Below are 27,820 nucleotides of genomic sequence, written 5' to 3' on the forward strand. Positions count from 1 at the left end.
CCCGGCACAGAGCGAGCGAGCGAGCCGGGAGGCGGTGCGAGCCTGAGCCGCGGGCTGGGGGACCGAGCGCGCCAGCGGGCCAGCGGGAGGCGAGCAGCGCGGAGCGCGCGGGGCCCCGAGGAGCGGGTGCGGCGCACGGCGGCCCGAGCGGGGAGGCCCGAGCGGCGCCGCCCCCGCCACCCTGCGGGGCCCGGGCCGGCAGCCCAACGCGGGAGGGGGCGGCATGGACCGGCGGCCTGGGGCGCGGGGGCTCTAGGCCCCCGGACGGACGGGTGCCACTCGCCTGGTCGCAGTTGCCGCCGCCGGGCCGCCCTCCACAGCTGCGCGTCCCGCCCGCTCCCGCCGCCCCCAGGGCCGCCGCCGGCCCATGAGCCCCGACCTCAAAGTTTGCGGCGGGCGGGCTGGCGCGGAGCCTCCAAGATGCCGTTCCACCCGGTGACGGCGGCGTTGATGTACCGGGGCATCTACACCGTGCCCAACCTGCTGTCGGAGCAGCGCCCCGTGGACATCCCCGAGGATGAGCTGGAGGGTGAGTACCCCGGGACCCCCGCCCGCTGGCCCTCCTACCTGTGCGCCCAGGTGGAGCGCGAGCTGGGGGCGCCGGGGGCGCGGGGCGGTCCGCAGGTGCCTGCTGCCCGGTGGGCGCTCCGGCGAGCAGCTGCGCATGGAGGCCGGGCCAGCGCGCACCCCGGGGCGCCGCGGGGAGGGTCGCCGAGGCGGAGGGGCGGCCCGGCCCCTGCCTGCGCGGTCCCCGGCGCTGCGGAAACTTGCCGGGTCCCGCCGCAGGGTCACGGGCCCGCGCAGTCCGCGGCGACAGTGCGGCAACGCGACAGGTTGGGGTCGGGGTCCGAGCTGCGCCCCTGCGCCGGCTCAGGCGGAGCGCCCGCGTCCGGATCCCCTCCGCGGCGCCAGCCCGCGGCTCTGCGCTCGCATTGACATTCCACTCGTGTAGCTTTTGCCATCCAATCTGCTCGGGCAGCTGGAGAAGGGGAGAGGGCGGCTGCCCTGCGGCGGGGCTGCCCCCAGCCCCTCCTGCGGCCTGAGCCTCTTCCGCCCGGCCCTGCGGGGACCCTCGCCCAAGGCTCCCGGAAGGCGGCCGCGGAGGTGGTGGCGACAACAAGTGGCCAGATCCAGCGGCTTGATCGTGATAACCAAGCCTGGGAAAGGAGAGGCAGGGAGGCAGGGACCCAAACTGCCCTCCCACCCACCACCCATCTATCTAGGCATGAATGGGGACACAGAGGGGGACTTCAGGCAGGGGTCTAGGTGAGATCGCGGGGTCCCTGGATGGAGAATTCTGGGGAGCAGGGAGACCCCTGGCGCCTGGGAGCTCCTTCCCTACTGGGTTGTGGGCAGGTGCTCAGCTTCCACTCCCCACAGACCTCCTGGGGCCCCATATGGAGTGGAGTGGGGGGCTCTGGGCTGATGGGAGTCTTGACCCCCTGGGATCTTCTTGTCTGTTGTTGGGGGAGGGGCGGAGCTCACCAAGAGGCTGGGCCTCTTTTTGGGTCTCTTGGGTCCAGGGGCCTCTGAGATCTGGGGTTCAGCAGGGCCTGGAGGAAGGTTGCAGCCGAGACACCAGCGCAGTCAGGGATGATGGGGGGAGCACAGGGGAAGGCATGGGGAGAGGTCCCCCTTATCCCCAAGCTCTGGAGGGGGCAGGTCTTGGTGGGGGCGGTCAGACTGGCTTAAGGGGAAGATCAAATGAGAGCAGGCAGCTCCCCTCCCCACAACTGCACCACAGGCTCTGAGCCACCTGCTCCTCACCAAGTCCCCCCAAAAGCTCCCCGAGGCCAGGAGAGCCTTGGAAACGGGGTCTGGTGTCTGATGCGGGCAGGACGGATGCATGGGTGCTGCTGCTGGGTCTCTGGCCTTGAACCCCAAACCCAAATCCCTGCCCTGTCTGGGCTGAAGCCCGGGAACCAAAGCCTCATCCAGGGCCTGGAACAAGGAGGGGGGTATGATGAGGGGCGAGAGGGCAGGGGATGGGGCGTACGCTGTGTCTTCCCTCATGTCTCCTCCTGCCAGTGCCCCCTTCTATCGGCTCGCACCCCTTCCTTCCTGCTGGCCACCGAGGCAGGGGTTCACCTCGGCCCCCACACCCCAGGCCAGCCAGCTCCCCCCTCGTTCTCTCCCCTTGCTCCCTGGCAGTCCTGCTCTGGGCCTCACGAGGTCCCGCTTCTCGCCACCTCTCAGCCCTGAAGTGAAGACCCCAAGGAAGGGGAGAAGCTGAGAGGAGCCTAGGGTGCAGGGGTGAGCGGGGCGCAGGGCTGGCAGCGCGGGGGCAAGGAGGCCGGGCCGCAGCCTCCCTTGGGCTGCCCGGCGGGCACACTGGCAGGAGCCCAGGAGCATTAGTCACCAGCCACACCAAATGCCCTCCCTGCCTCTCTCCCGTCCTCTTCTCCTGGGCCCCGAGGAGCCGAGGGGCCTGGCACAGGAGGCATCTGAAGGGCAAGGCCCTCTCTGGTGTGGGCAGGCGGGGGTCTTGGAGCAGGCAGATGCCTGGGTGGCCCCAGCCCATCTCCCGGCCCACGGCAGCTACAGATGAGGGCAACGAGCCCTCCAGGACCGACCCCTTTCTCGGCTGCAGGCACCCTGAGAGTCCGCCTTCCAGGAGACCAAGTCTCTGCAGGCCCCAGTGATCCTTGAATGGCAGGGCTGTGTGGCCAGGGTGACCATTCCTAGCACAGAGTCCCCCCTCCGCCCCCTCCACCTCCCCAGTGCCCCATCAGTGCTTCTGCTCCCCAGGGCAGTCTGGGTAACACCCAGGCCCTTTCCTGGGAGGATGCCCACAGTGGGGGAGCCACATGTGCCGAGAAGAGGAGCCTGGCAGCTTGGGATGCAGTGCTGCAGACAGTATGTGCCCGGCGCAGAAACCAGGGGGCGGCTAGTCCGAGGGGGAGGAGGACCAGGGAGGGAGGTGGAGAGCTCGGGGTTAAGATGAGAGCTTCCAGCCAGGCAGCGCTGGGTCTGAGTCTCTGCACCCTTGTCTCATGGAGTGACCTCGGCCATCACTTGCCTCTCTTGCCTCCGTTTCTCCATCTGTAAAAGGGGTTTGGCATTACCCCTCCCCGGGCTGCTGGTGACAGAGGATGTGATGCAAGTGCTCAGTGCGGCCCCCGAGGAGCCATGGGGGCGGGACAGATGCAGCAGTAGGGAAGGCCAGGGAGGGGGCCTGCAGGGTAAGAGGCTGGAGTGTAGAGGGATCGGGGAAGGCTCAAGAAGCAGGGATGCAGGGTGTGCAGGGTGGGGAGGGGCTGGGTAGAAGGGGCCATGGGATGGATGGCAGTTGGCGGATAGACATGGCCTGGCAGGGCCGGCCTGGGACCTCCTGCCCCTGACCTCCCCCCCCTCCCCCCCTTAAGAGACTCTCCCAGATTCTCCCTGTACCTCCTCCCTGACAGACACACACAGCAGAGGCCGCAGGCCTGCAAGAGCTCTGAGCCTGCCCCAGCGGCATCGACAGCCTTGAGCACCTGAGGGTGGGAATGGGGCAGCTCAAGCTGCAGCTCTGTCCCCTGTGGCTGGTGGAGGAGGAAGGAGACAGACAGGCAGCCGCCAGGGCAGGGCTCTGAGCCGGGTCCTTGGCCTGCTCAGGGGGACCGTGGAGCCTTCACTGGGAGTGGCCAAATGGGGACATTCGGAGAATGGGGGTAGGGGAGCGCCATCCTGCTTCTTTCCTGCAAGCCCAGTGGCTGCCTCTGCGCGGGCCAGAAGCTCAGGGAGGCCACAGTGGTGGGGCACAGGGCCAGTGTCTCGGAGAGGACGACACTGCCCCACCCCCGCAGCGACCTCGGGCACCCCCTCTCTGGACCCCAACTCCCAGACAGAGTGCTGGCATCCCCTGGGGCCTGTTAGGGACTCGGGCCCTGACAGCCCCACGGGCCATGGGAGGGGGTTGGGGATGCAAGCTGGAGGCATTAGACGGGGGACAGTGTGGGCCTGGAAACCCAGAGGCCCTGCCAGCCCTTTCCCGGGCCAGGCATCCTCATGCCAAGATGGAGCACGGCAGGCTTCCTCCGGCCTCGTGGGCAGGAACCGAGCGCAGGGTCAGAGCGAGGCTTTCGGGGAACGCGCCGGCTGGGAGGTGCCGATGGCAGCAGCAGCGACAGGGAGTGATGACACCCACCCCACTCCGAGGGCCCCCAGCAGGTCCAGCCTCAGCGATGGGGCAGGAGTCACCTTCCCACTTCACAGGGGAAGCACTTGAGGCTCAGAGAGGGAACGGCCTTGCCTTCCAGCTGGTCCTTCAGCTGCTGAGCGGCAGAGCTGCCTTCAAGGCCAGGCCCCCCGTCCCGGCACCAGCCAACGGGAAGGCCACGTTGGTGGCCAGAGCTCACCCAGTCCTCCCTCTCCTCCCCACTCTGCTGTCTGTGACGCTCTCATTTGCAGTGTCCTGTTCGGAGCCACGCCCGGCCGGCCCTGTTAAGCACTTAACACCCTTCATTTTCATGTTTAGTCACCCCTGGCGCCGCACTGGACAGGTGAGCAAACACTGGCCAAGGTCACCCAAGCCAGAATGTAGGAGAGCTGGGATTTGAACCTGTGTCTGTGTGACTTAGAGCTGACTCTCTGGTTGAGAAGGTGGTCCCTGAACTTGGCCTCAGGAGTCAACTGGGGCTGGGGCAGGGCTCTGGGCATGGACAAAGGTACAGAGGCAAACCTCAGGCGTGAGCTGGGCGTGCCAGGGAGGGGTGGCGGGAGGGCGGGAGGGACGTGGCAGTGGCAGTCTTTGGATGTATCTGGTGATCTTAGGAGGCTAGTCCTATCTGAGAAATGGCTGTGGGGCTTGTTTGGCTACCGCTAGGTCTGTTGCCTGCCCCATACCCACAATTCCCCTGACCTCCACTGTCTCCCATCCAGCCGGGAGCTTCCAATGGAAGCAGCCCTGGTGTGCCTGGCTACATGGCCAGTACCCCCATCTTCCGGCAGACTCCCAGGCGACGGAAGTCCCTCCGCAGTCTCCGTACCTCCGGGGATGGGGAGCTCACCACCCCTCAGTGGCTCAGGAAACCTCCAGGTGGGAGTTGGCTCAGGGTCCCAGAGCCCGGGGATCTCCCATCCCGGCTGCTCCCCTGCAGGCTGTCAGGCCCTGCTGGGATGGGTAAGGGAAAGGCTGCGAGTCAGAGCCCTGGGGCAGCGCAGGGACGGCTCGCTGCTTCTGTCTTGGCCTGCGTGTCAGCTGGTCTCACCGCCAGGCCTTGGATGCAGACACCAACGGGGGAAGAACCTGATGAAGTCTGGGGCCTCGGTCCAAGCCGCCTTGCTGTGTAGCCTGGGACACACGGCTACCCTCTCTGGGCTATCGTGGGATCAGCAGGATCAGGGAATGACCCCGAGGTGTAGGACCCCACAGTTAAGTTTTTAGGGGTTCACAGACCCCTGAGGTCAGGCCCAGGCCAGCCTAACTTCTGCCCTCACCAGTGACCTCACACTGACCCTAGACTGTCCGCCTCGTCTTTCTGGGCCTCACTTCCCAGGTCTGCAGCATCAAGGCATCAGTCAGTACTCCATATATGTACGTATGTACACACCCCACACATGTGCACACCTGAGCTCGCTCTGTCTGCTGACGTCCCGCCCAGGAAAACAGCTCGAGCCAAGGCCAGGAGGCTGGCAGGTGAACTGAGTGAGGAGACGGGAGTTGGAGCAGAGGGTGTGAGGGAATGGAGACCTGCTCTCTCCCAAAGGAAGACGCTTCTTAGGGCCGCTCCTGGCTGAGAGCCAGGGAAGGGACAGCAGGGAAAGGTTAGGACCCTCCACAGTTCGGGATGCCCTCCGTAAAACCCTTGTCCTGACATCGTTTGCACCCATTTCGCTGTGGGTAAGCCTGAGGCCCACCCAAGGTCACTCATTGGGGTGCTCATTCCCAGGCTCCCAGCCCGCTGCATTGCTCCCCACCCTGAGTCACCCAGGCCCTCAGGCTGGTCTCCCTCTGTACAATGGAGCGAGGGGAGCGACCCCCACATCTGAGCTGGCCTGCGCCTGCTGGGGCCCTTCCGTCCGGCCTCCCTTTCGCCCAGACCTTGGGCTCCCAAGGCAGTCTGTGCTGAGCTGTTCGCCCGCAAGGCCGCCTCACGTGGCTGCCATTAGCGTGTTAACTAACGGGCTGAGCTGCTGAGCTAGGGGAGGACGTGCGGAATGGGGACAGGGAGCGCGGGGATGGAAGGAGTGGGGGGACCCATGGTTCCTGCCACAGGGGGTCACTGTGAGGACGCCTGGAGGGGCTGTAAGGGCCTGGGGCACTGACACTGAGACCCTGGGGCGGCCTCATGGGGTGGGGGTGGGGAGACGGTGGGGGGGTGGTGACCGCCGAGGGCCTGGGCACCCCTCCGCTGCTCGCTCTGCCCTGAACTCCAGCAGCAGCGCTATGCGGACTCCTGGGCCACCTGCCCGTCGTCTCTGCCCAGACCTGCAGGCTCTGGTGGACTCGGTGCTGGGCTCAGGCTGCAGGTTTGGGGGTCCTCGTGGTCTGGGAAGCAGGGTGTTGGACCAGGAGTGAAGTCCCCACCTGCTCTGCTCCCCACACAGAGATCCGAGAAGCCTTCAAAGTCTTTGACCGCGACGGCAATGGCTTCATCTCCAAGCAGGAGCTGGGCACGGCCATGCGCTCCCTGGGCTACATGCCCAACGAGGTGGAGCTGGAGGTCATCATCCAGCGGCTGGACATGGACGGTGAGCGCTGCCCCCCCCGCCCCGCCCGTTTCCTCACCCTTCACCGGGGGCTGGGGCATGAACCAGGGGGGACTCGCTCCCCCCACTAGCAGCCACCCCCAAGCCCTTGGCTGCTGACAGCCAGAGTGTGAGCGTCGCAGCCACACCCAGAGGTCAGAGACTCCACCCGTCTTGGTCTGTATTCTGAAAAAAACTTAAGTCAGAAAAGTAGAAAGAAGTATATTCTCAACAGCCCAGGTCTCGCCATTCAAGATAAGAAATAATTTAGTTGTATTTGCCACCTGGCATTTTATTATGGAAAAACTCGTAAGGAGCAGTAATGCCCAGCCCCCTCCATCGTCCCCCTGAGCCCCCACTTCGCTCCACCCAGAGAGCAGGTGGTGGCCTGGGCAGGCTGTCCCGGTCCTGAGCTCTGTTTCCTGTCTGTGGTGGGGGAACGTCAGGACCCGTCCCCGCCCGGGACAGCAGCAGGGCCTGGGAAGCCACGGAGGTTCTGAGTGAAGCGTGAGGGTCCCCGCGTGCTCAGGGCCCACCTGCCCACTACACCGCCACCTCAATGGAGCCTCACCACGCTTGGCCTCACCATCAGCCCGGAGCCTGGCACATTAGGTGCCCCTAAAACTGGCAAGGCTTGGAGGAGGGGACCTGCCCGAGGCTGGGCAGGTGCAGGCTGACCCTGCTGATGAGCCCTGTGCCCACTCTAGGTGACGGCCAAGTAGATTTTGAGGAGTTTGTGACCCTCCTGGGACCCAAGCTCTCCACCATGGGGATCCCGGAGAGGTTCCATGGCACTGACTTCGACACCGTCTTCTGGAAGGTATGCCACGACAGGTGGGACCCAGGGCTGCGCACACTGTGGAGCGGCCAGTGAATGGTGGGGCCACTGGGTAAAGGGGGTGACCACGTCAGTCTGTCCACTGGGCTCCCTGGGGGAGGCTGGTAAAATGGAGCGAGTGGCTCCCAGCCTTCTGGAATCGGGAGGCCCCTCCCGGCTGGGGTGGCTGCAGGCGCTGGGTGGGGACTGGTGGCCGTGGTGGCCTGAGCGTGCGTCTCCTCCCCCAAGTGCGACATGCAGAAGCTGACTGTGGACGAGCTGAAGCGGCTGCTCTACGACACCTTCTGTGAGCACCTGTCCATGAAGGACATTGAGAACATCATCATGACGGAGGAGGAGAGCCACCTGGGCACGGCCGAGTGCCCCGTGGATGTGGAGAGTGAGTGACTGACACCTGGGACCATCCCCCCCTCACCCGGGTGCGGGCCAACTGCGTGAGCAGGGGAGGAACCGGGGGTTGGCAGAGGGGCCTGGGCCTCCTGGCTTGCCCCAGCCTTGTGCCCCTGTGCACATGGGACCAGCCCATGGGTAGCAATGCAGGCGGCTCCTGATCACATCGCTCCGCTGTCCCCTTTTGTCTCTCTCTGGTGCTCCTGGCGGTGGCCACAGCCTGCTCCAACCAGCAGATACGCCAGACATGCGTGCGCAAGAGCCTGATCTGCGCCTTCGCCATCGCCTTCATCATCAGCGTCATGCTCATCGCAGCCAACCAGGTGCTGCGCAGCGGCATGAAGTAGGCGCCGCGTGGACACCTCTCCACACCCACCACCGCCTGCAGCCCTTTCCCGCAGCCGCTCCCTGGGCCTCCACCACCTCGTGTACTTCAGGGCCTGGATGTCTGGCAACCCCACCCGCCCTTGCATGGGGCTGTGGCCCAGCTGTGGAGGGCCTGGGGGTGGCTCTGAGGACGGCCTCCAGCCCCGCCAGCATCCTGCCCCTGCCTTGCCCCACCCTGGCCTGTATGTAGCACTAACTCTTCCCCCTGTCCAGGGGCTCCTGGGAGATTAAGGAGGAATTGGTACAGGGCCCAGGAGCTGCTGTGGCCCCTTAGACAGGAAGGGACCCCTGTGCCGAGGGTCACATGGCTAGCCTGACCCTGGTCCCTGAGGTTTGGGTCATAGGGCATGGGGTGGACAGCCACTTTCTGGGGAGGGGGCATGAGGCCAGCGTCTCCTGGGCTCTATGCCTTGGCATTGGCTAAGGCCTCTGGCCTTCTGCTGGGCCCCATTCTCTGACCCTCCTTATACTCAAACCCAGCCTGTCACACCCACTGGGCCAGGGAACCAGCCCATTTCACAGGTGAGAGCTCAAAGGGTCCCCAGGGTCGGCCTCAGTTCCCACATCAACAGGATTTCCAGGAAGAGCAGAAGCTCTTGGAGGAGGCGGCACCTGAGGTGGCCCTGCAGTCCCCCCGCACTCGGGTTCCCCCACGAGAGGCCCAGGGCCTGAGGGCTACATTGCCCACCCGCACCCCAGCACAGAATGCAGAGCTGGAGTGTAGTGAGGAGGGAAGCAGGGGGCCCAGAGGCTCCCCACTGCCCGAGCAGCCCACCATTCCCCATGGGCGGGGCTCCCCCAGGGCAGACGCCCTGCAGGGCTCAGGCCTGTGCCCGGAAGCTCACCCAGGCCGCTCTTTCCAGCCCAGGGCCTGTCTTCCTGGGTCCCCCATTCTCTACACCGACCAGGCTGAGACCCAGCTCCCATCCCTGTCCCAGCTGAGCCATGTCACGCTCGGCACCAGCTCAGCACGGACAGATGTGGAGACAGGGAATGGCAGACCAAGCCCTTGAGCTCTCCCCAGATCTGAAGCCGCTTCTCAAATGGGTGATGGTCGCAGCCACACCGGCCACCCTCTTCTGGTCCCCCAGGGAGCAGGGCAGCGAGCGCAGCCGCCCTGGAGGAGACCTCCTGTCACTCTAGCCTGTCCATCCTGACCAGAGGCCAGAGCACGGGGCTGAGGGCACCGGGCAAGGGGGAAGCGTAGCCATATCGCCATAGTGACACTTTCTTTATAAACATCCAGCAGGAAGTTTCCTCACCCGTCTCGTCAAGATGTCCCATGAGGGAGGGAGGGTGGCTCTGACTGGCCAGGCCAAGCTAATGGCTTCAGTGGCTCTGTGGGCACAGCAGGAGGGACCTCAGCGTCCCCAGCAGGAGCCCTTACTTTTACTGTGACTGCCGTGGGAACCAACCCGGAGGGGTCAGGGTGCATGAGGGACTAGCCCCACTGGACACGGGGCTGCAGGGGCCACCCCCCGGGTGGGGGTGCCCGCAGAGATGGAGGCAGCTCCTGGACTGGTGGCCAGCCGACTGGGTACTGGAAGACGGTGGCTCTGATGGGTTCAGCCCTAGAGAGAAGGAGCAGGCAGAGGGTTAGAGTGGGGCACGGCCAGGCAGGCCCAGGCTGGGGCATTGCCCCGCTCGCCCTCCTGCCACCCCTGCTGTGGGGGAGGGTAGACCTTTCTGGAAAGCAGAGCCTCAAAAACATGGCAGACCCCTTGGGCCAGCAACCTCACCTCTGGGAATGAGCCCCAGGACGGAGCGGGCTATGGGCAGGGATTGAGGGACTGGGAATAACCTGAGAGCCCGCCTGCGGGGGACTGATTACCTACATATGCACGCCCACAGCAGCGAATGCCATGCAGCCTGTGTGATGAAGGCGGGCCTGTGTGCACTGATGAGGAAGGGATCATGATGTATGTGTGAGTAGTAGAAAAAGCAGCTTATAAAATAATGTATATAGCATGACACTATTTTTGTTTAAAGATATACAACATATATAAATGCATAAAAAACCCGAAAACAACAAAATGGTCATAGCGGTTCTATGGGTGTTTTGTTTTTTTTTTTAACTTCTTCATACTTTTTAAGAAAAGTTTTACAGGCACGCAAGCCTTTGACCGCCCCCCCTTCCAAAAAAAAATAATAATACTGTATAACTTTAAAAAAATTCATCTCAAGCTATTCCCTCTCCTTCCACCCCGGGAGCCACGTCCGCCGGGGAACCCGGGGCCTGTTGGAAGTGCCGCCTGGTGCCCGGTCGGGGCCGCCCTGTCCTGAGGACACAGACGGAGGTGCAGAGGCAGCTCCCCCACCAACTGTCCCATATTCCAGTCCCTCGGGGCGTGCCCCCCACTCAGGCTGCCGCTCCGGGGAGCACTGTGGCCTGTGAGCGGTCTGGAGAGGACTCAGGCCTCTGAGGTGGGGCTGAGGGACTTGGGGCAGGAGGCCCAGCAGTTTGCCTCGCTGTACACCCCACCCCCCCACCGCCAGCCCCTCTCGGGGCCTGACCGGCTGTGCAGAGCCCATGTGAGGACTGAGGGCAGCCCAGGCACAGCCTCTGGGGCCTCTGGCTGCGAGGGGGGGAAATCCCTGCTCAGCGGCTTGCTGCTTGTGGGGAAGCGCAGAAAGCAGCTCCCAGCGTGATTTACGGCTCTGGGGAGATTTCATAAACTCCCCCAGCCGGGAGGCTCCACGGTTGCTGGAAGGGACAGCCCCAGCTGCCAGCCAAGCCAGGGCTCCCTGCAGGGCTGGGGTGACCACAATTCTCCACAGAGAGGGTCTGATCCTGGGAGCCCCTCCCCGTGAGCCTCAGCCCCTTCTTCTAGGAGGGACAGATCCCTGGGCAGCTGGGACTCAGCCCCTGCCCGCCCTGAGGCCTCCCAGCAGGAGAGGGGCACCCCCACGTGTGCTCACAGACACAGGCCCCTGAGCCCTTGAAGTGTGCCCTCAGCCCCGCCCAGGGCAGACGGGGACCCTGAGTCGCACAGTGGCCTGTTTGTCCCGTACACAAGGACAGGCGCAGCCCTCACGTTGCCCAGCCCTGGTCTCAATCAGAAGGAAAGGGTTCAGGAGGTACGTGGGCTGCAACAGCAGCGCCAGCCCGGAGCGGGGTGCAAAGGGGGAGATTAGGAGGGATAAAGCACAATCTGAAGAGCCAACAACAGAGGGCAGGGACAGCACTGGCCTCGCCGGGGGATTAGTCCGCTTGGCTGAGGCCAGCCGCTCCGCCGCCCGCTGCTCTGGGCAGGTCCCTCAGGGTCAGGAACCGGGCACAATGCCCCAGGCTGGGGCCCCACGGAGCCTCCATTCCCCCTTTTACAGGACGGTGGCCCGGCCCCCCTTGAGGGCTCTGCTCAGCGGGGAAAGGGCCCTTGAGTCTGGGTGTCCCCAGGGGAGGAAACAGACACCCAGAGAGGAAGAGGGGTCACCAGACCAGTCCCCACAAGTGGCCCACAGCACTACTACAGGAAACAGTCCTCCAGGCCAGGGACCCTGCTCCCCCAAATGCTCTCATTTGTCCACATGTCATCCAGCGCCAGGCCCACATGACAACAATGCAAGCTCAGGGCCGCAAGGGGAGGCCTGGGGCTGAAAGAGGGGATGTCTTAGCTGAGCCTGAGGATGCGTCTGACTTTGCAGGCGTGGCGGGTGGGAGGCAGCTACAGGCCGAGGAAAACAGCAGGCCCATGGTGCCCCTAGCTCAGAAACACCCACCACAGCTAAGGCGCTGCCAAGCGTCCCGTGGTACTGACATAGAGGCCAGCTGGGAGAGGTGAGAAGGTGACCCACGGGCCGGGGAGGTGGCAGGGAAGTTCCACCTGAGGTGGAGGGAGCCCATGAGGGTTTAAGCAAGGCAAGGCCGGTGTGTGGTTTAGAAGCTTGCTGGGCTGTTGCATGGGCAATCTGGAGGAGCAGAGGGGAGGCGGGAGGCCAGGAGGGGCTGGAGACGAGGAGCGGGCTGGTGTTTGAAGGTCACAGAAAGCCTGCTTTCAGGGCTGCCTCGAGGATGGGAGACATGGGGAACAGAGCAAGGCCCCCGACAAGGAAGGGGGCCAGCTCCAGTCCCCCTCCCGCCACCCTGCGGGGCAGAGCCCAAAGCTCTGGGCCCAGGATTCAGGTGTCATTTTTCACGAGACCAGCCTGCAGGAGAGGGCAGCAAGGGCACAGACAAGAACAAATGTTCCTCTCCCTTCTAACAGCCCTCGCTTCTCAAGGCTGGACAGACCTGCTCTGCCCAGAGAGTAATCCATTTTGGCTCCGAGCCCGCAGGAGGCAGGTGGACGGCAGGTGGACACAGAGAATAAGTGGTTGCCGGGAAAGCAGGTCCCCAGGAAGGGCTGGGGGAGAGGTTCACATCCTCTGGAGTCTAGGGGTCCCCAGTTGCAGGCTCTATTCCAGAAGCAGCCGGGAGGTGAGCAGCAGGGAGGAGCACGGCTCTGAGCACTGCGCTGGGCGCCCAGGCAGCTAGTTACCCACCCCCCCAGGACCGTGGTCGGCAAACTGCGGCTCGCGAGCCACATGTGGCTCTTTGGCCCCTTGAGTGTGGCTCTTCCACAAAATACCACGGCCTGGGCAAGTCTATTTTGAAGAAGTGGCGTTAGAAGAAGTTTAAGTTTAAAAAATTGGGCTCTCAAAAGAAATTTCAATCGTTGTACTTTGATATTTGGCTCTGTTGTCTAATGAGTTTGCCGACCACTGCCCAAGGAGAAGTGTGGGCGGAGCGGGAGAACAGGGAAGACCCCAGAGCTCTCTGGGGGGCCCCCAACTGGCTGAAGAAGCCTGAGGTGCAGAACGTAAATCTCTGGATCACGAGGGCCAGCCCCGGGGGCCCATATGACTTCTGACAGGACCTGGAGGAAGGGATGGGCCCCCACATTTGCGTCATTTCTGTGCTGTATCTTTTCAAGGTGGGAGGGACAAAAACTTGGCACGGATGTAAAACGAAGGTGAAAACAATGGAAGCCGATTGTAAAACAGCCTAACGAATGCTCTTGATGGGACCACAGAGAAGGCAAGAAGCCTGACCTACCCCTCTGGCGGTGCCCGAGGGAAGGCCTCATCCCCTAGACTGCCAGCCAGGCATCCTAGGCCCAGGCCAGGCCGCTGTCCCATGAAGCCACTCCACAGAGATAACTGGGTCTGAGGCGTGGTGGTCCAGGGTGGGGAGCCCTCGGGGAGCTCTGCCGGGGGAGCGGGAGTCCCTGTCTGGTGCCTAGGCCGGGGCAGTTCATGGAGATTGCTCAGCTTCAGGCCAGGGCGGGCTGGCTGGGGTCTTGCTCCCGGAGGACACGGGAGGAGGGCACGCAGGGGCCTGTACCTGCTGCTTGGGGCCGAGCTCAGCCGCTTGGCTCTCTTCTCCAGCCAGTCCTCCAGATGGCCCTCGGGGAGGTCCGTGATGTCTAGAGGCCACTCCCTGGCCCGCCGCTCCTCTGTGGGGATGGGAAGCAGAGGCGAGTGAGGGGCAGGTTCACCCCAGCTGAATCCCAGCCTCCCACAACACAGCCGGACCCTTCCTGGGAGGGCACAGGCGGGGAGCCAGGAGCAGCCTTGGGCCTGTCCCCACCGCTGCCACCTCCCAGGCCCGCCCCTCTGGGCCTCACTCTGCTTCCCCATCGAATGGAGATAAAGCATTGCCTGCCCCCCAGGCCTGTGGAGCTGGACACAGGATGACGCCTGCAGGGAGCCTGGTCCTGGGAGGAAGGAGGCCACCCCTGGGGCAGGTGGCCGTGGGGCGCAGCAGGTGGGTCTCAGCTCAGCCGGTGCCGGCTCTCTGACCCTGGGCAGGAGAAGCTCAGCTTTCCCTACTGCTCTTCTCATAAAATGTCCTATGAACACCTTTGCTCACTGAATGAAGACGGAGCAACGGGTGGAGTTCCAACAAGCTGGGTATGAGATGGGGTCAGAGCCTTGGGGGGCGGTAGGGATGAGCCTGGGGCCGGAGGAAAACCTCCACCCTGGTGGACCAGCGCTTCCTCTGGGCCAGGCCCTGGCTAGCACTGCACGTGCGTAGGCTCACTGCATCTCAAAAGCGGCCATATTCACAGGCCAAGACACTGCCTCTGGGATTAAGCCAAGGTCACAAGGGGTGTAGCAGAGCCAGCTGGGGGCACGCCTCTGCTCCCGCCCCCGCCCCTCTCCCATCCCTGGCTCCACTAGGTGTCGCCTCCAGCTTCAGGCTTGGAGGCAGTTTCTGACACCCACCCCATCGCCCCAGCAGCTCTCAGCCTACCCCACACAGTGACCATAAGAGATGGGGAGGAGAGGAGGGACAGGCAGCTAACCCCAGCCTCAGCTCTTGCACACTCCCCCCAGCACCCCCCTACTCCCATCCCCGCCCCTGGTCCCGACCAAAACGCACCCTCCACCTGGATACTCAGCTCCTGCAGGTCTCGCTCGGACATGTGGGAAAATCTGCAGTTGGGGCCGAAGTCACACTGGCCTGCAAGGGGGAGACAGAGTTACTCGCTGCTCTGGCAGGGAGGACCCCGCTGTGGGCTGGGGGGTCACTGGAGGTTTAGGGGAAGACTTTAGGGACTCAAGAGTAGCACCCCACCCCGGAAGAAACACTTGACTCTCAGCAGCCAGAGCGACCTGTCTGGTCCGTCACGCCCGCTCACGGACCCTGCCCTGGCTGGGGGCCAAACCCACTGACACCTCCCACGTTTAGGACACGCAGCCTCTGCAGGCTTGGCTCTTGCTGCCACTCGGTGGCCCCAGCCTCAGGAGCTACATGTGGGTCCCTGAAAAGGTCATGCTTCCTCTCCGTTCCAGGCCATGGCCCACGCCGCGCCTGCCGCCTGCTGGCCTGTCTGCTCCCTTGGCCTGGTGAGCAGCTCCCAGCAAGGCTGCCATGTGCACCATGAAAGGAGGTACACCGTCCAGGGTGCTTTCTGAACCTCAACCAGGAAGGCCAAAATATGTCTCAAAATAACAGAAGCCTGGCGGTGTCCTAAGCCAGCGCCACCTCCCAGTGACGTGTGCACTCCACGGGGAGGTCCTGGGGGGGCCCCTGATCTGCAGGCCTGGGGCCCGCGCTGGGGACAGCACCACCTCCTGACCTCGCTTCCCTGGGTCAATAGCAGCTCCTCTCCCCAGTGCTGCGTCTGTACACCACGTCAATCATGGTGGCTTTCACCTTTGCCTTGGCCGCTAGGAAGCTCAGGGCCAAGCCCTTAGAGAGTTCACAGGCCCTCAGGGCAGGCGTGGAGGAGACGAATGCTCCTGGCTTTGTCTTACTTTTCTTGCCCTTGTTTTCATCCGCCTTGGCGCCTCACTGACCGAGGTTTTTCTCTCTAAACCACACGCATCTTTCCTGGCTGGACACTGAGCAGTCAAATCAACACCTAGCGCCCTTGGCTCTTCTTCCGCACCTTCTGGGCACTGCCGGACCTGCTGCCCCTCCAGCCCTGCCTGCCGGGAGGGAGGCTGCGCTCCCAGGCTAACTTAATCCGCTAGTCTAGCACCCCCATCGGTGTCTCCAGGGTTACTTGCCATCTCGCAGGTTTGCTTGCTCCGGCCGAGCTGATAAAATCCCGATCTAGGTCTGAAGAACTGAGGACAAGCCCCTGGAAGTCCTCAGGCACAACCCCGGGGAGGACCCCACCTGATCCGTTAGCTGAGGCTCCAAGGCCACCAAGTGGGTTCAGGATGATGGCCAGGGTGGGGCAGGGGCTCTGCAGAGGTCCGAGCAGGCCGGCCTGGCAGGCTGGCCCCTGGGGAGGGACAGGGGCAGGGAGGGGGCGGGGCAGAAGCGGAACTGAGTGGGACACTTGACCTGTCAGCAGAAACTTCCTGCAGGGCCGCTTGTTCTGTTCATCCAGCAAGATGGCAGCTGCATCTGTGAGAGGAGAGGGGGGCTGGGCTCAGACCTGCGCTGAGGTCAGGAAGGAAAGCGCTCCCTATCCATAAAGGGACAACCACAGACGGGGATGCTGGGCAGAGGGGTCTGAGCTTCGGGTGACCTCAACCCCTCCCACCCCCCACCCCCCCCACCCAGACCCAGCCAAAGGCAAGCTTTTCGGTCAGAGGCTCTGACCTCTGCACAGCAGAGTCACCTGGGAGTGGTGGGTTGTTGTGTTCTTGTTTGCTTTTTAAAACATGGTACCACAAGGGTTTTCTGCCCTGTCTCTGCAGCCTCTTAGAAATCTATAATTACTTCAAAATAGAAAGCTAAAAACACTTCTGGTGCCCAGGAAGCTCACAGGAAACAGGACCCAGGCCCTGCTCCGCAGGCAACACTGCGGAACGCTCCCCGTGCCCTCCGCACACCAGCTGCGGGCTCTCCGCGCCGGACCAGTCCCTGGCTGCGGGCTCTCCGCGCCGGACCAGTCCTTGGCTGCGGGCTCTCCGCGCCGGACCAGTCCCTGGCTGCGGGCTCTCCGCGCCGGACCAGTCCCCGGCCTCGACAGACTGGCAACAATCTTTCTGGATACAAACCTTAACCTGGTTTCTTCTGATTTTTCCACCTTTATTTTCATCGTCTATTTATGGGGTAAATTTTGTGTGCTTCTTGGTAGGCAAAGAATCAATCAGTCAAAATCTGGGAGTAAGACACGTGAGCAAGGTGCCCTGACTCAGAGGCCCTGGTGTCACCCTGGGCATAGGACACTGCCCAGGCCCCCCGGGGGGTAGGACAGCTGAGGCTGGCAGGATGACGAGCCTACGCGAGGGACTCTGGCTGGGTGGTTCGGATTGAGAGGAGACTGCCAGGCTGCCCAGAACCTGACGGGTGGCTCTCAGACCCAGCCACACGGCAGAATCTTCGGGCAGCCATTCAAGTACACGGGTGCCCCAGCCCGTCCTTCTCAGGCTGTGCTTTCACCCGTCAGGGGGAGAGCATGAGAACTGTTCAAAGCTCCCCCGTGACCCGGAAGGGCACCCAGCGCTGAGAACCCCGGCCCGGGCCCTGCACACAGGCCCATGCTCCTCCGCCTGGTGTCAAGGCTCCTCGTGATCTGACCCCACTGGTCCTTCTCGCTTCATCTCCCAACATTAACACCAGCCCTGATGCCCCGTGTCTGTTTGCTCGTTCATTTAGACATTCATCTGACAAACACTGACTGAGCACGTCCTGTGTGCCAGGCTCCGTGCCAGGATGAGGATTTAGTGGGGAACAAGGCAGACCTGGTCCTTCCTTCCAGTCCAGCAGTCACACTAATCCATGCGGATGTAAACGGGGTAAACAGCATGAGGCCAAATGACCTGCCCTGGCCGGGGTGGGGCGGGGGTCGGAGGACACCCTGGAGGAACTCTGCCTGAGCTGAGATGGGCGCCAGGCCGAGGGCAGGAAGGGCATTTCTGCAGAGGGTACAGGAACTGTAGTGGCCTGGGTGGCTAGAGCTCAGAGGGAGAGGTCAGCCGAGAGTCTGGGACTAGGAGCAAACACCAGGGTGATCTTGAGGCCCAGTTCCATGCCAGGTCACAGCCCCCTGGGATTTGGGGGACAAGGCGTCTCTGCCTGACACCAGGGTCAGAGGCCTCCCACGCACCCCCACTCCCAGACCCCTGCCACAGTCATGTCTGGCCTGCTGAGCAGCCTGGCCACCTGCCCTCATCCACGCCAGTGAGCCTTCTCATCTGAAATGGGGAGAGTCAGGGAGAGCTTTCAAAATGCCATGCCCAGGCCCTGCTTCTGGGGGCGGGTCAGGGGATCCGCGTTAAGTTCAAGGTGTCTGGGTGATCCTAACTCCAGGGGCTGAGAGCCGCTGCTTTAGAGAATCACTAAGAAAAGCGAATGAAGACACCTGGCATACAGCAGGCACTCAATAAATGCTCACCCCCTTCTTGTGAATTCTGAGTCACAGACCAGGGAACTCTGTCTCACCTTCTCCTTCCGTCTCAGCTGCTGGGACCCAACTCCTTCCCTCCAGGCTCTGGGCCCTGTCCCTGAATCCTGCTTCCCAGGTCCCCCTGAGACCGGACCCGCCTCGGTTCATTCCAGGAGCTCTCGGTCCCCTTCACCCCACTGCCCAGCTCCCTCTCCATTTGACCTGGCTCCCAGCTGAACCCCTCTGGCCCCTCCCTCACTGCTGCTCGGTGTGTGTGTCAATGACACAGGGCGGAGCAGCTCCTGCAGTGAGTGCCGGGGGTGCCAGGCCTGTGCGAGGTGCTGACAGCCTCAGCCCATTCACCCGTCACAGCTGCTCTGAGCAACCTTTCCCGGAGGAAGCTTCGTTATTCAGCCATCCGTCCAGCCAGGCACTCAGCTGCCATTCACTGCGCTCCGCTGCTTACACAGCAGCCGGTTATCACTGTCACATGTAGCTCTGGGCACACCGGCTGCTGCCTACAGCCCCTCAAAGATCGCTCTCTCCCTTGGGACAACCCATCCTCCTGGCTGTGGCCTCCAGTCCTGCGTGCGTGGCCCCTGCCCTGCCCCCAGCTTTACCCCTACCAGTCTTCTCTCCGGCCGGCCCTCTCCTGCCCTGAGAGTGCCTGCTTCCGCATGCCCTCTGCCCGGAGTGGTGTGGCTGGCCTTGCCCTGTCTCCCAGCTATTGGCTCCAACATCACCTCCTGGGAGAGGCCTTCCTCCCCACCACAGCAGCCCCAGAGCCTGGCAAGGCATCTGAGAACTCGCCCCAGTCAAGCTTGCTGGGGAAAGGCGCTCCGCTCCAGTCTGACCTTCGGAGGCCCCTCTGCGCTGGGGGCCACTGGCCCACAGAGCTTCCTTGTCTGATGATAAGAAAGAGCAAAGCGCCAAGGGCAGGGCCCCATCAGCCTGGCGGCGAGCCAGCGGCACCCACCTCGGAACATGTCGTACCAGGCCTTCTTGGCCTTGAGGTGCTGCAGCCCGTTCAGGTGCTTCTTGCGGTTGTGGAGGTTGTCCTGGAAGGAGCGGTCGCAGTAGTCACAGAAGTAACGCTTCCCCATGGCGCCGCGCCAGGTGCTGCCCCTGCCTGGGGGGCACAGAGCATGTCAGAGCGGGAGGCAACACCACGCCCCGAAGCCCACGCACGCCACCCTGACGGAGCGCTCCCTGCGGGCCAGGCCTGGGCTGTGTAGGGAGGCTTTCCAGACACCCAGCACCTCATTTAAAACTCACCACAGCCCGTGAGGGGCTGCCCGGGCCTCATCCCAGGGGGGTCTTTTAATCATTCTGATGCCCAGCCTCCACCCCAGGCCAGTTAAAGCAGCACCAGCATGGGTGAGGCTTGGGCATCTGCATTTTTAAAAATTTCCATATGTCGCCCTGACCGGTTTGGCTCAGTGGATAGAGCATCGGTCTGTGGACTGAAAGGTCCCAGGTTCGATTCCGGTCAAGGGCATGTACCTTGGTTGCGGGCTCATCCCCAGTAGGAGGCAGCTGATTGATGTTTCTCTCTCATCGATGTTTCTAACTCCCTCTCCCTCTCCCTTCCTCTCTGTAAAAAATAAATAAAATATTTTTAAAAATTTGCATATATCGCCAGGGAACCACCACCTTACCCCCTCTCTCCAGCTGCCACCCTCCACCCTCTGATCTCCTCGACTGTCTCTCCATGCCGACCACACAGGCCTCCGCTCTGCTCCTGGGCCCCAGGCCCACCTCCCAGCGTCTCCACCTGCCTGCACACCCTCTGCTCCCTCTGCCTGCATGCCCTCCCCCAGGACCTGCCAAGCTTGCTCACTCGACTCCTTCAATCCTCGCTCAAACACTGCCTTCTCTGGAAGCGACCGTGACCACTTGACTTAAAATGGCAGAACCCTCCACCCTCCACTTAGCTTTCCCCATTTCCTGCCTCATCTGAATCCCCTGTGAGGTAATAGTTCCTGGTTACGCTCACTGTCTCTCCTCCCAGCAGGAAGGTAAATCCACGCAGGCAGGGCTATTTTCGTTCCGTTTATCGCTGAAGCTCCAGCACCCAAAGTGGTGCGTGGTGCAGGGCAGGCAACCAAATAGTTGTTGAATAAGCAAATTAGTTCCCATTTTCCTTAAGGGACCACCGAGGTTCAGTAAGAGGACGTGCCCAAGGCCACACGGCTGGTGAGCAGAAGGTAAACCCAGGTCCCCTAAGCTCCAGCCACCGAGAGTCCTCTTCCACAGCCAGCTCAATGCTCAGAGAAGCAGAGGCCCGGCCAGAACCAACAGCTTCCCCAGGAGAGCGTCTCACATGGCAGGTCCCCAGGCAACCGCAGAGGGAAATGAATGGCTCAGGGTCTGAAGAGCCTCCAGCCGTGGTGACCACAGCTGCTATTCCTGACCCAGGAGATCTGCAGCCCCAGGCCGGGGTGCTTCTCTGGGGCCAACCCTTGCGTCTCCCCGTTTGGTGCCACAAGACCAGAGGAGGCCCGAGTCCCCTGGGGCCGTCAGGTAGGACCTGCACAGGTTGAGTCCAGACAAGCCCCTCCCCCTTCAGGTCCTATATTCTGACCCCTCGTTTCACAGAGCAGGTCCCCGAGGCCCAGAGGACCAAGTACGGCGGCTTCCCCAAGGTCGTGAGGTAGCAGCTCAGGCCGGCAGCACAAGCTCGACTCCCAGGATCTGGCAAATAAATACAAAGCTGGGGCCTGACCACAGGGTAGACAGACGGGGAAACGCATCTTGTCAAGAAGAGGCTGGAGAAAGACCCAAAAACAAACAAGCCCCCTGGACAGTGCGGGCGGCCGTGCGGGCTGCCGGGGAAAGCGGGCCTGCGGCAGACGGGGACAGCAGCCATTAAGTCCAGGGCTCTAATGGGATTAGGAACAGACAGTCATTCCGAATGAAAACATATAAAACCTCTCTTTTCTCCAGTCACTGCTGAGAAACCACATCCCAGACACACGGACTTGATATATTAAATTTGGCAGCTCTAATACACCCATCTTGCCAATAAACTTATAGGAACTGGATTGAAATGGTAAGAGATGAATGTTTAACGGCTGAGAGCTAACCCAAGCCATTCACGAAGCCTGAAGCGCTGAGGAGCTGCGGCTCTGGAGAGTAACGGGGAGGGGCGGGGCAGAGGAGGGTGTCCCTCTGGGAGGCTGAGCCCACACGGTGCTCTGCAGCGGACTCAGCGGGACGAAACCACGCAGGGCACTGAGCAGCCGGCTGTGTGACCTTGGGCAATTCACTGCCCCCCTCTAGGCCTCTACTTTCACTGCAGAAATGGGTCTGCCTGGCTGCCTTTGGGGAGTGATACACAGAAATTTGCTTCTCCCAATGAATTATCAACCACAAAAGTAGGAGCAATACAAATGACACTGGCCGTGCCCACTGAGCCAGTGCTCAGTCAGTGCTACCTAGGGTTTGGTTTATTGTGCACCTACTGCACTGGCACCAGGTTAAAAGCTTTATAAACGGCATCACCTCAGGACACCCTGTGTGGTGGGACCTGTGACACCTTTTCAGAAGAGGGCACTGCGGCTCCAGTAAGTGAATGACGTAGCCACGGTCACACCGCCAGCAAGCGGCAGAGCTGGGCTCAGAATCCAGGCCGAATGGCCCTAGCGCTGCTCCCCATCACTTACAATGTCTCCTCCTGACAAGCCCACTGCTGACAGCTCTCCTTTCTGAGTCACTCGCTACACCCCTGCCAGGCCTCTTCTCCAGTTTGAATCTGGGGACGATGACGACGAGGATGGATGAGGAAGACAGCGAGAAGAGAGACCATAAGACCCCAAAGGCAGGCCTCTCGCGCCACCACCAGCCTCCCCGAAGGACTTCTGCCTCCGGCAGAGCCCAGCTCTGGTCTTAGCCCACACCTGGCCACCCATGGCACCTGCCTTCCGTCCTCTGGGCTCAAGGAAAAGATGACCAACTAGTGGGGACACTGGGATAGAAGAAAGGACAACAGAGAGGGGGTGAGCTGGGGCGAGGGAAGCTGCAGCTTGGACTCCTGCGTGAGTCCCCTGGCTCTCATCCTCTCATTTAGCCCTCCCAGAGAGCCTCCCCATCGAGGTGAGCTTTCACAGATGAGGACCAGGTTCAGAAACGCTCCCAGGGTGCTCAGCGCCACGGCTAGGAGAGACACTGAGCAAGGTCATTTCTCATCCGCCCGAGTGCTGCTGGCGGGGAGCAGTGCGGGGAGCCCCACGCCCTGGGAAGCCATGTGCCGAGGCCCCGCAGCCACACAGGCCAGAGCCAGCACCCACAGGGGGGCTCTGCCTGACCCAGCACCCTTGCTTTCCCCCTCCCACTGCTCCGCTGCGAGGCTGTCGCGGGGCAGACCTTCGTGCTTCATTGACATTCTTGGTTCCTTCCATTGTGCGCGGCTCGGGTCCAGAGCGAGCTTTGGCACCAGGCTAAAATAAGCCAGCAGCTCGGCTGCGGCCAGGGGCTGGGACACACACTGTAATTACCCAGGACTTGGGCTCACCACATGCCGCCCCCAAGCTCACCTGTCATTCCTTCTAATTATGGCGCTGCCAGACCCCAGGTAAACAGCCATCCGCAGCCAGCGGACGGCTTTACTGCACACCCACCAGCAGCCTGGCGACGGCCCAGCGCCACATATGCCTGCCGTCTGGAGTGGATGGCATCGGAACCGCCCGGTGGGGGTGGCCCGCAGACTGCCCACTGAGGACCCAGCTCCAACAGGAATGCCAAGAAGACCCAGATGTCTTCCCTGAGAGGAGCCCCAATATGTTAGGGGTCTCCCTCAGAGGCCGCGGTGTTTTGTAGCAACCTCACAGCTTTCTCATCCTGACCTTGGTCCGTTCCACCCCTGGGAGTGAGGCGCATCCCCTTCCTCTCAGCAGAATAAGGCAGAGGGGCCCTGCCCACAGCAAGTTCCCACTCAGCAGGTCTGGGAGAGGGCCAGGATCTAGGGGGGCTCCGAGGCAGAGTCCACAGACCCCCACTGGGAGAAATGATGGTCCTTTAAGGTAGCAGATGACGGACTGAAGAACAGAGGGAGGGACAGCCAGCCTGAAGTCACACTGGTCACCCACGTCAATCCCTCCTCTAATCATTCAACCCAGGTGGGAATCCCATCCCTGCCACTGCCAGGCCAGGAAACTCACAGCAAACTGCTTACCCGCTGAGCCTCATCTGGAAGAGGAAGGTAATAATACTATTTGGTAACATTACCATGAGGATTAAAGCATGCGTGCTCATTGTTATCGGAGGATTAAAGCATGCGTGCTCAGTGTTAGGGCCGCACCTGACATGCTGATGGTGCTCAACACTCATTTGTGGATGTGGCAGCCAGCCGTGGCCGCAGTGACACCACCTCCTCATGTGTGTGCCGCGTGTTGTTCCCTTCTAAGCTCTATCACGGTTTTGTGAGACTAAGAGAATAGAGCAGAGGTGACAGTATGTCACTTACAGGATCAAGTCATAAAAGGACACTGTGGCTTCCATCCTGGGGTCTCCCCTCCTCTAATCACTCACTGTGGGGGAAGCTGGCTGCCATCTTGTGGGGAGGTCCAAGTGGCAAGGAACTGAAACCGGTTAGCAGTCATGTGAGTAAGCTTGGAAGTGGACCCTCCAGCCCCAGTCAAGCCTTCGGATGAGTGCAGCCCTGAGCTTGAGTGCAACCTTCTGGGACAGTCTGAGCCAGAACCACCCTGCTAAGCCCATCCCAAATTCCTAAGAAAATGTTTGTTAATTTCCCTCTCTCTCTCTCTCTTCCTCTTCCCCCTCCCTTCCACTCTAAAAAACAAAACAAAACAAAAACAATGGGGAAAAACTCATTATCACAACAGTATATATAATGCCACTATTTTAAGGAAAAAGAACCTCCCACACTTATACATAGACTAGAGCAGACACAAAATATTTACTGTGGTAATGCCTGGATAATAGGATTACGCACAGGATTCCCCCCCCCCCCCCACTTTGTGTTTTTCTATTATTCTGTATCTTGACATTTAGCATGTCTTGTTTTTAAATGTCCCCCAAAAATTCCCTTAAAAAGAGGGAAATTTGTCAGGCAGGGATAAATCCCATTCCTTCTTCCTTAGGAAATGCCATGGATGGTTCCAGTGACCTGGTTCGCCAGGATGAACCTGGAAAGGGATCCAAGGGAGACGTTTCCCTCGGTTCCTGGCTGAAGGCTGACAGGGTGCGCCCTGATTCTAAGCAGACCTGGCCCAGCGCAGGCGGCTGAACCCGAATCGGGCTCTAGGGAGCCGCAGGCTGGAGACACGGTTTCTCGTCAGACAGTTACAGGCCTCAGGAGGCCAGAGCTTCCAAATAGGAAAGGTAAAAATAGTCTGAAGGAAGCTCCTGCACCAGATACCCAGGCTCAGAACGGCGTGTGCCTTCCCCTTCTCCTCCCCTCCAGTCTGGGCTTCAAATCCACCCGACCCTCTGTTACCACCAAGTCAGGTCTCTCTTCCTGACACCTGGACCAGCCTCCCCAGTTTACCTGCCCTGGGCAGCATCAGGCCAACCCTCTTTTTTTTTTTTAAATATATATTTTATTGATTTTTTACAGAGAGGAAGGGAGAGGGATAGAGAGTTAGAAACATCGATGAGAGAGAAACATCCATCAGCTGCCTCCTGCACACCCCTTACTGGGTATGTGCCCGCAACCACGGTACATGCCCTTGACCGGAATCGAACCTGGGACCCTTCAGTCCGCAGGCTGACGCTCTATCCACTGAGCCAAACCAGCTAGGGCTCAGGCCAACCCTCTTCAAATAACTCCTGCTCCAAGTTTCCCATGGCTCCCTGTGTGGGGTTTATTACAGAGGAAGTCTCCTGGGTCAGGTCTCCAGAATCCAGACCCAGCGCGTCTGGAGGGGCCCAGAAATCTGCGCTGTAACCAATGAGTCACACCTGCTAGGAGGCACCCACTAAGGAACAAAAGCCTGGGGGAGGCTCACTGGCGTCTCCATTCCCTGCGTCCAAGGCAGCCTCTGCGAGGGACAGTGACCCTGGGGAGACACAGCCCCCGATTCGTGTCCCAGTCACCAATCGGTCAGCTTGCTGAAGTGGCAACCCCGACTTGGCATTCACTTCCATGAATAAAACTGTTTTTCCTACTGGCTAGGCGTCCTGCCACACTCCAGGAGAATTTAGACTTGCAAATAGAGGGAGTAGAATAAATCAAACTGTTCCTACAGGGTGGGGCAAAGTGGGTTTACAGTTGTTCCTATGGAAAATAATACAATAATTAATAAACAATAATACAAGGGAAAACGCTGTGTTTCGTGTTCTCACAACTGTAAACCGACGTTTGCCCCACCTGTACTTACGTTCCTGTCCTGAATTAGTAATAGTCAGTGCATACCTGGTATTTGAAAGTCTCAGTAACATTGAAAAGAATGTGACATGTTGAGTAGATGACAGATAAGCAATGTGATTCCAATTTAAAATATAAAAGTTAAAATATATAGCTAGGTAATTGATAAACTATATGTCAGTAATTGACATTAGACTTGTGACTTTAAGTTGAGAGGTTAGCAGTGGTTGGAGAAACTGATTACAGATGAGGATCTCCCGGGGTGCTATAATGATACTAAAGGTGCCCCCCCCCATGTCCTAATTTTATGTCAGAGATGTAGTTTACTAGCTCCCCCGACTGAGAACCAGTGGCAAGAGAGCTTGACTGTCTACTGAAAGCACTGAACTGTTTACAAGAACTTAAAATTCATTGTCTATAGGCTTAATTTATTAGATTTTTTAGTAACTGTTTAAGTATTCTGGGGAAATTATGCTTGTTAGGTTATGTGTCTGAAATACTTAAAAAGAAAATCAAATATATTACACTTATAAGTGGAATTAAATATGCAAGGGAATGCAATTAGGCTGTTAATAGGGCTGAATGTTTAAAGGGATTTAGTTTGTTCAACATTACTCAAAATGAAAAGGTAAGGTCATTTTTCTTATTTTTCTAGGTTTATGTATAGCATAATAATTTCCAAGTTGAATTTGACGGCTTACAGAACATAGGTTGTTAAAAATGGTTGCTCCAAAGAGAATTAACTAAAAAGATAAAAAATAAAACAAGCCACAGCCTAACTGTGTCTTCCCCACCCATTCCACCTAAAATAATTCCTTCCTCCTCTGAACTTCCCATCAGCCAGATCTGTTGTTAGCAACACATAAGTCTTCTTTCCCACACGCGTCAAGCAGCCTATCCCAAGGGGCTACTGGGATGCTTTGCAAGAAGAAAATAACCGTAGTAAGGATGTACAGCATCTCACGTTTTCCCTCCCAGGCCCCTACTGGGGCATTACTGCCCATTTTACAAGCCAGCTCCAGGCCTTAAATCCATCCAGTCCCTGGCTTTCAATGCCACACCTATGTCAATGGCTTTTATCTCTGGCCCAGACCCGAACTCCAGAGCCACATCCCCATTTGCCTGTAGACATCTCCACTTGATGTCTAAGGGGCAGCTCACACTTAACTTGACCAAACAGAGAGCAGCCAGAATGAGGCCATTAAAATGCAAATTAGAGCAGGTCATAACCCAGCCTAAAACCCTTCAGGGGCTTCCTAGTGCAATTAGAGAAACATAAGGCTCCTTAGCACAGGCTGCGAGGCCATGTGGGAGGCGCCCCAGCCCCCTCTTCACAGCCCACTCTGCTTCTGTCCCTCAAACACCCCAGGACAGCAGCAGCCTCAGGCCTCGGCAGCCACGTCTTCCTTATTTGACTTCCTACTATTCGACTTCCTACTATTCGTTCAAGTCTCTGGCTAAGTGTCACCCTGGGCACCCTGGCTACAATAGCCAACCCGTGTTCTGCTCTTCAAAGCATTACTGGTTTGTCCTTGCTGCGCCTCCCCACCCACCCGCACGCAGCAGAATGGGTGCTCCATGAGCAGCGACGTGTTCACTGCAGAGTCCCCAGCGTCTGACCCAGAGAAGGCACTCAGAAAACCTTTGTTGCCCTGGCTGGGTGGCTCAGTTGGTTGGAGCGTGGTCCTCCTGTACATGAAAAGGCTGAGGGTTCGATTCCCAGTCAGGGCACATACTTAGGTGACGGATTCGATGCCCCATCTGTACGGGTGGCAACCGATCGATTAGATGTTTCTCTCTCATGTATAGGTGTCTCTCTCTATCCCTTCCTCTCTCTTCTAAAAAGCAGTTAAAACACAAACACACACACACACACATCCTCCGGAGAGGATTAAAATAAGTAAGTAAATAAATAGAATGAATGAATGAAGTATTTGTTGACGGCCGAGCACTCCAAAGCCCCTGTTCTTTCTGTTCCCAAGTAGGAATGAATGATGGTGTCAGTCCTCCTGACTTGCAGGCCAGGGTTCTCGGATGAGAAGCCCAGAGATGAGGGAAATAAGAAGAACCGCCCTTTTCCCTGAAGTCGGGCAGATGGGTTCAGCCCCCAGGACCGGACTTTTTGCCACAGGCTCCAACTTTAGCCCTGAACTTGAAACTGACCGAGGAATCAGGAATAAAGATGAGCCGGGGACCCAGACGCCCAGGCCCCTCGCTCTGCTACTTCGTAACCCGTGCGGCCCACCGGGAGGAGCGCGGACTTGGAAAGAAGAGCCCAAGTCCTCCCGTGAGGGACAGGAGACTAAAACTCAACCCTCGATGTCCCGCAAAGAAGGTACCTGGCTCGGCCGGGCCCGACGGCCAAGCGCTCCTCCTCCTTCGCCCTTGCGTTGCGAACTGCTTGCTGGGATTCGTAGTCCTTCCTTAGGTATC

The 27,820-nt window shown here is 60.1% G+C and overlaps 2 protein-coding genes across 2 annotated transcripts; one reads left to right on the forward strand and one right to left on the reverse strand.

Moving 5' to 3' along the window:
- On the forward strand, window positions 1-10,336 carry CABP7 (calcium binding protein 7). The gene is made up of 5 exons (XM_080650293.1): window positions 1-529; window positions 6,532-6,675; window positions 7,380-7,492; window positions 7,739-7,889; window positions 8,120-10,336. The coding sequence occupies exons 1-5, from the start codon at window positions 421-423 to the stop codon at window positions 8,245-8,247; spliced, it is 645 nt and encodes a 214-aa protein (XP_080506419.1). The 5' UTR covers window positions 1-420; the 3' UTR covers window positions 8,248-10,336.
- Window positions 9,501-27,820, reverse strand: ZMAT5 (zinc finger matrin-type 5). Its single transcript, XM_080650292.1, has 6 exons — window positions 27,727-27,820; window positions 19,037-19,189; window positions 16,068-16,130; window positions 14,652-14,732; window positions 13,611-13,722; window positions 9,501-9,858 (listed from the first exon to the last, which is right to left on the reverse strand). The coding sequence occupies exons 2-6, from the start codon at window positions 19,161-19,163 to the stop codon at window positions 9,729-9,731; spliced, it is 513 nt and encodes a 170-aa protein (XP_080506418.1). The 5' UTR covers window positions 19,164-19,189; window positions 27,727-27,820; the 3' UTR covers window positions 9,501-9,728.

Source organism: Plecotus auritus (genome assembly GCF_963455305.1).
Source record: "Plecotus auritus genome assembly, chromosome: 13".
Taxonomy (NCBI): Eukaryota; Metazoa; Chordata; class Mammalia; order Chiroptera; family Vespertilionidae; genus Plecotus; species Plecotus auritus.

Bases quoted from the DNA above. Each gene is read 5' to 3' on its own strand.
- CABP7 (XM_080650293.1), top strand. From the start codon at position 421: ATGCCGTTCCACCCGGTGACGGCGGCGTTGATGTACCGGGGCATCTAC. The intron at 6,676-7,379 runs GTGAGCGCTGCC...TGCCCACTCTAG, and splicing joins CCAGCGGCTGGACATGGACG to GTGACGGCCAAGTAGATTTT. The intron at 7,890-8,119 runs GTGAGTGACTGA...CGGTGGCCACAG, and splicing joins GTGCCCCGTGGATGTGGAGA to CCTGCTCCAACCAGCAGATA.
- ZMAT5 (XM_080650292.1), bottom strand. From the start codon at position 19,163: ATGGGGAAGCGTTACTTCTGTGACTACTGCGACCGCTCCTTCCAGGAC. The intron at 16,131-19,036 runs GTGGGTGCCGCT...CTCCTCTCACAG, and splicing joins CTGGTACGACATGTTCCGAG to ATGCAGCTGCCATCTTGCTG. The intron at 9,859-13,610 runs GTACAGGCCCCT...CCTTCTCTCTAG, and splicing joins AGCTCGGCCCCAAGCAGCAG to GGCTGAACCCATCAGAGCCA.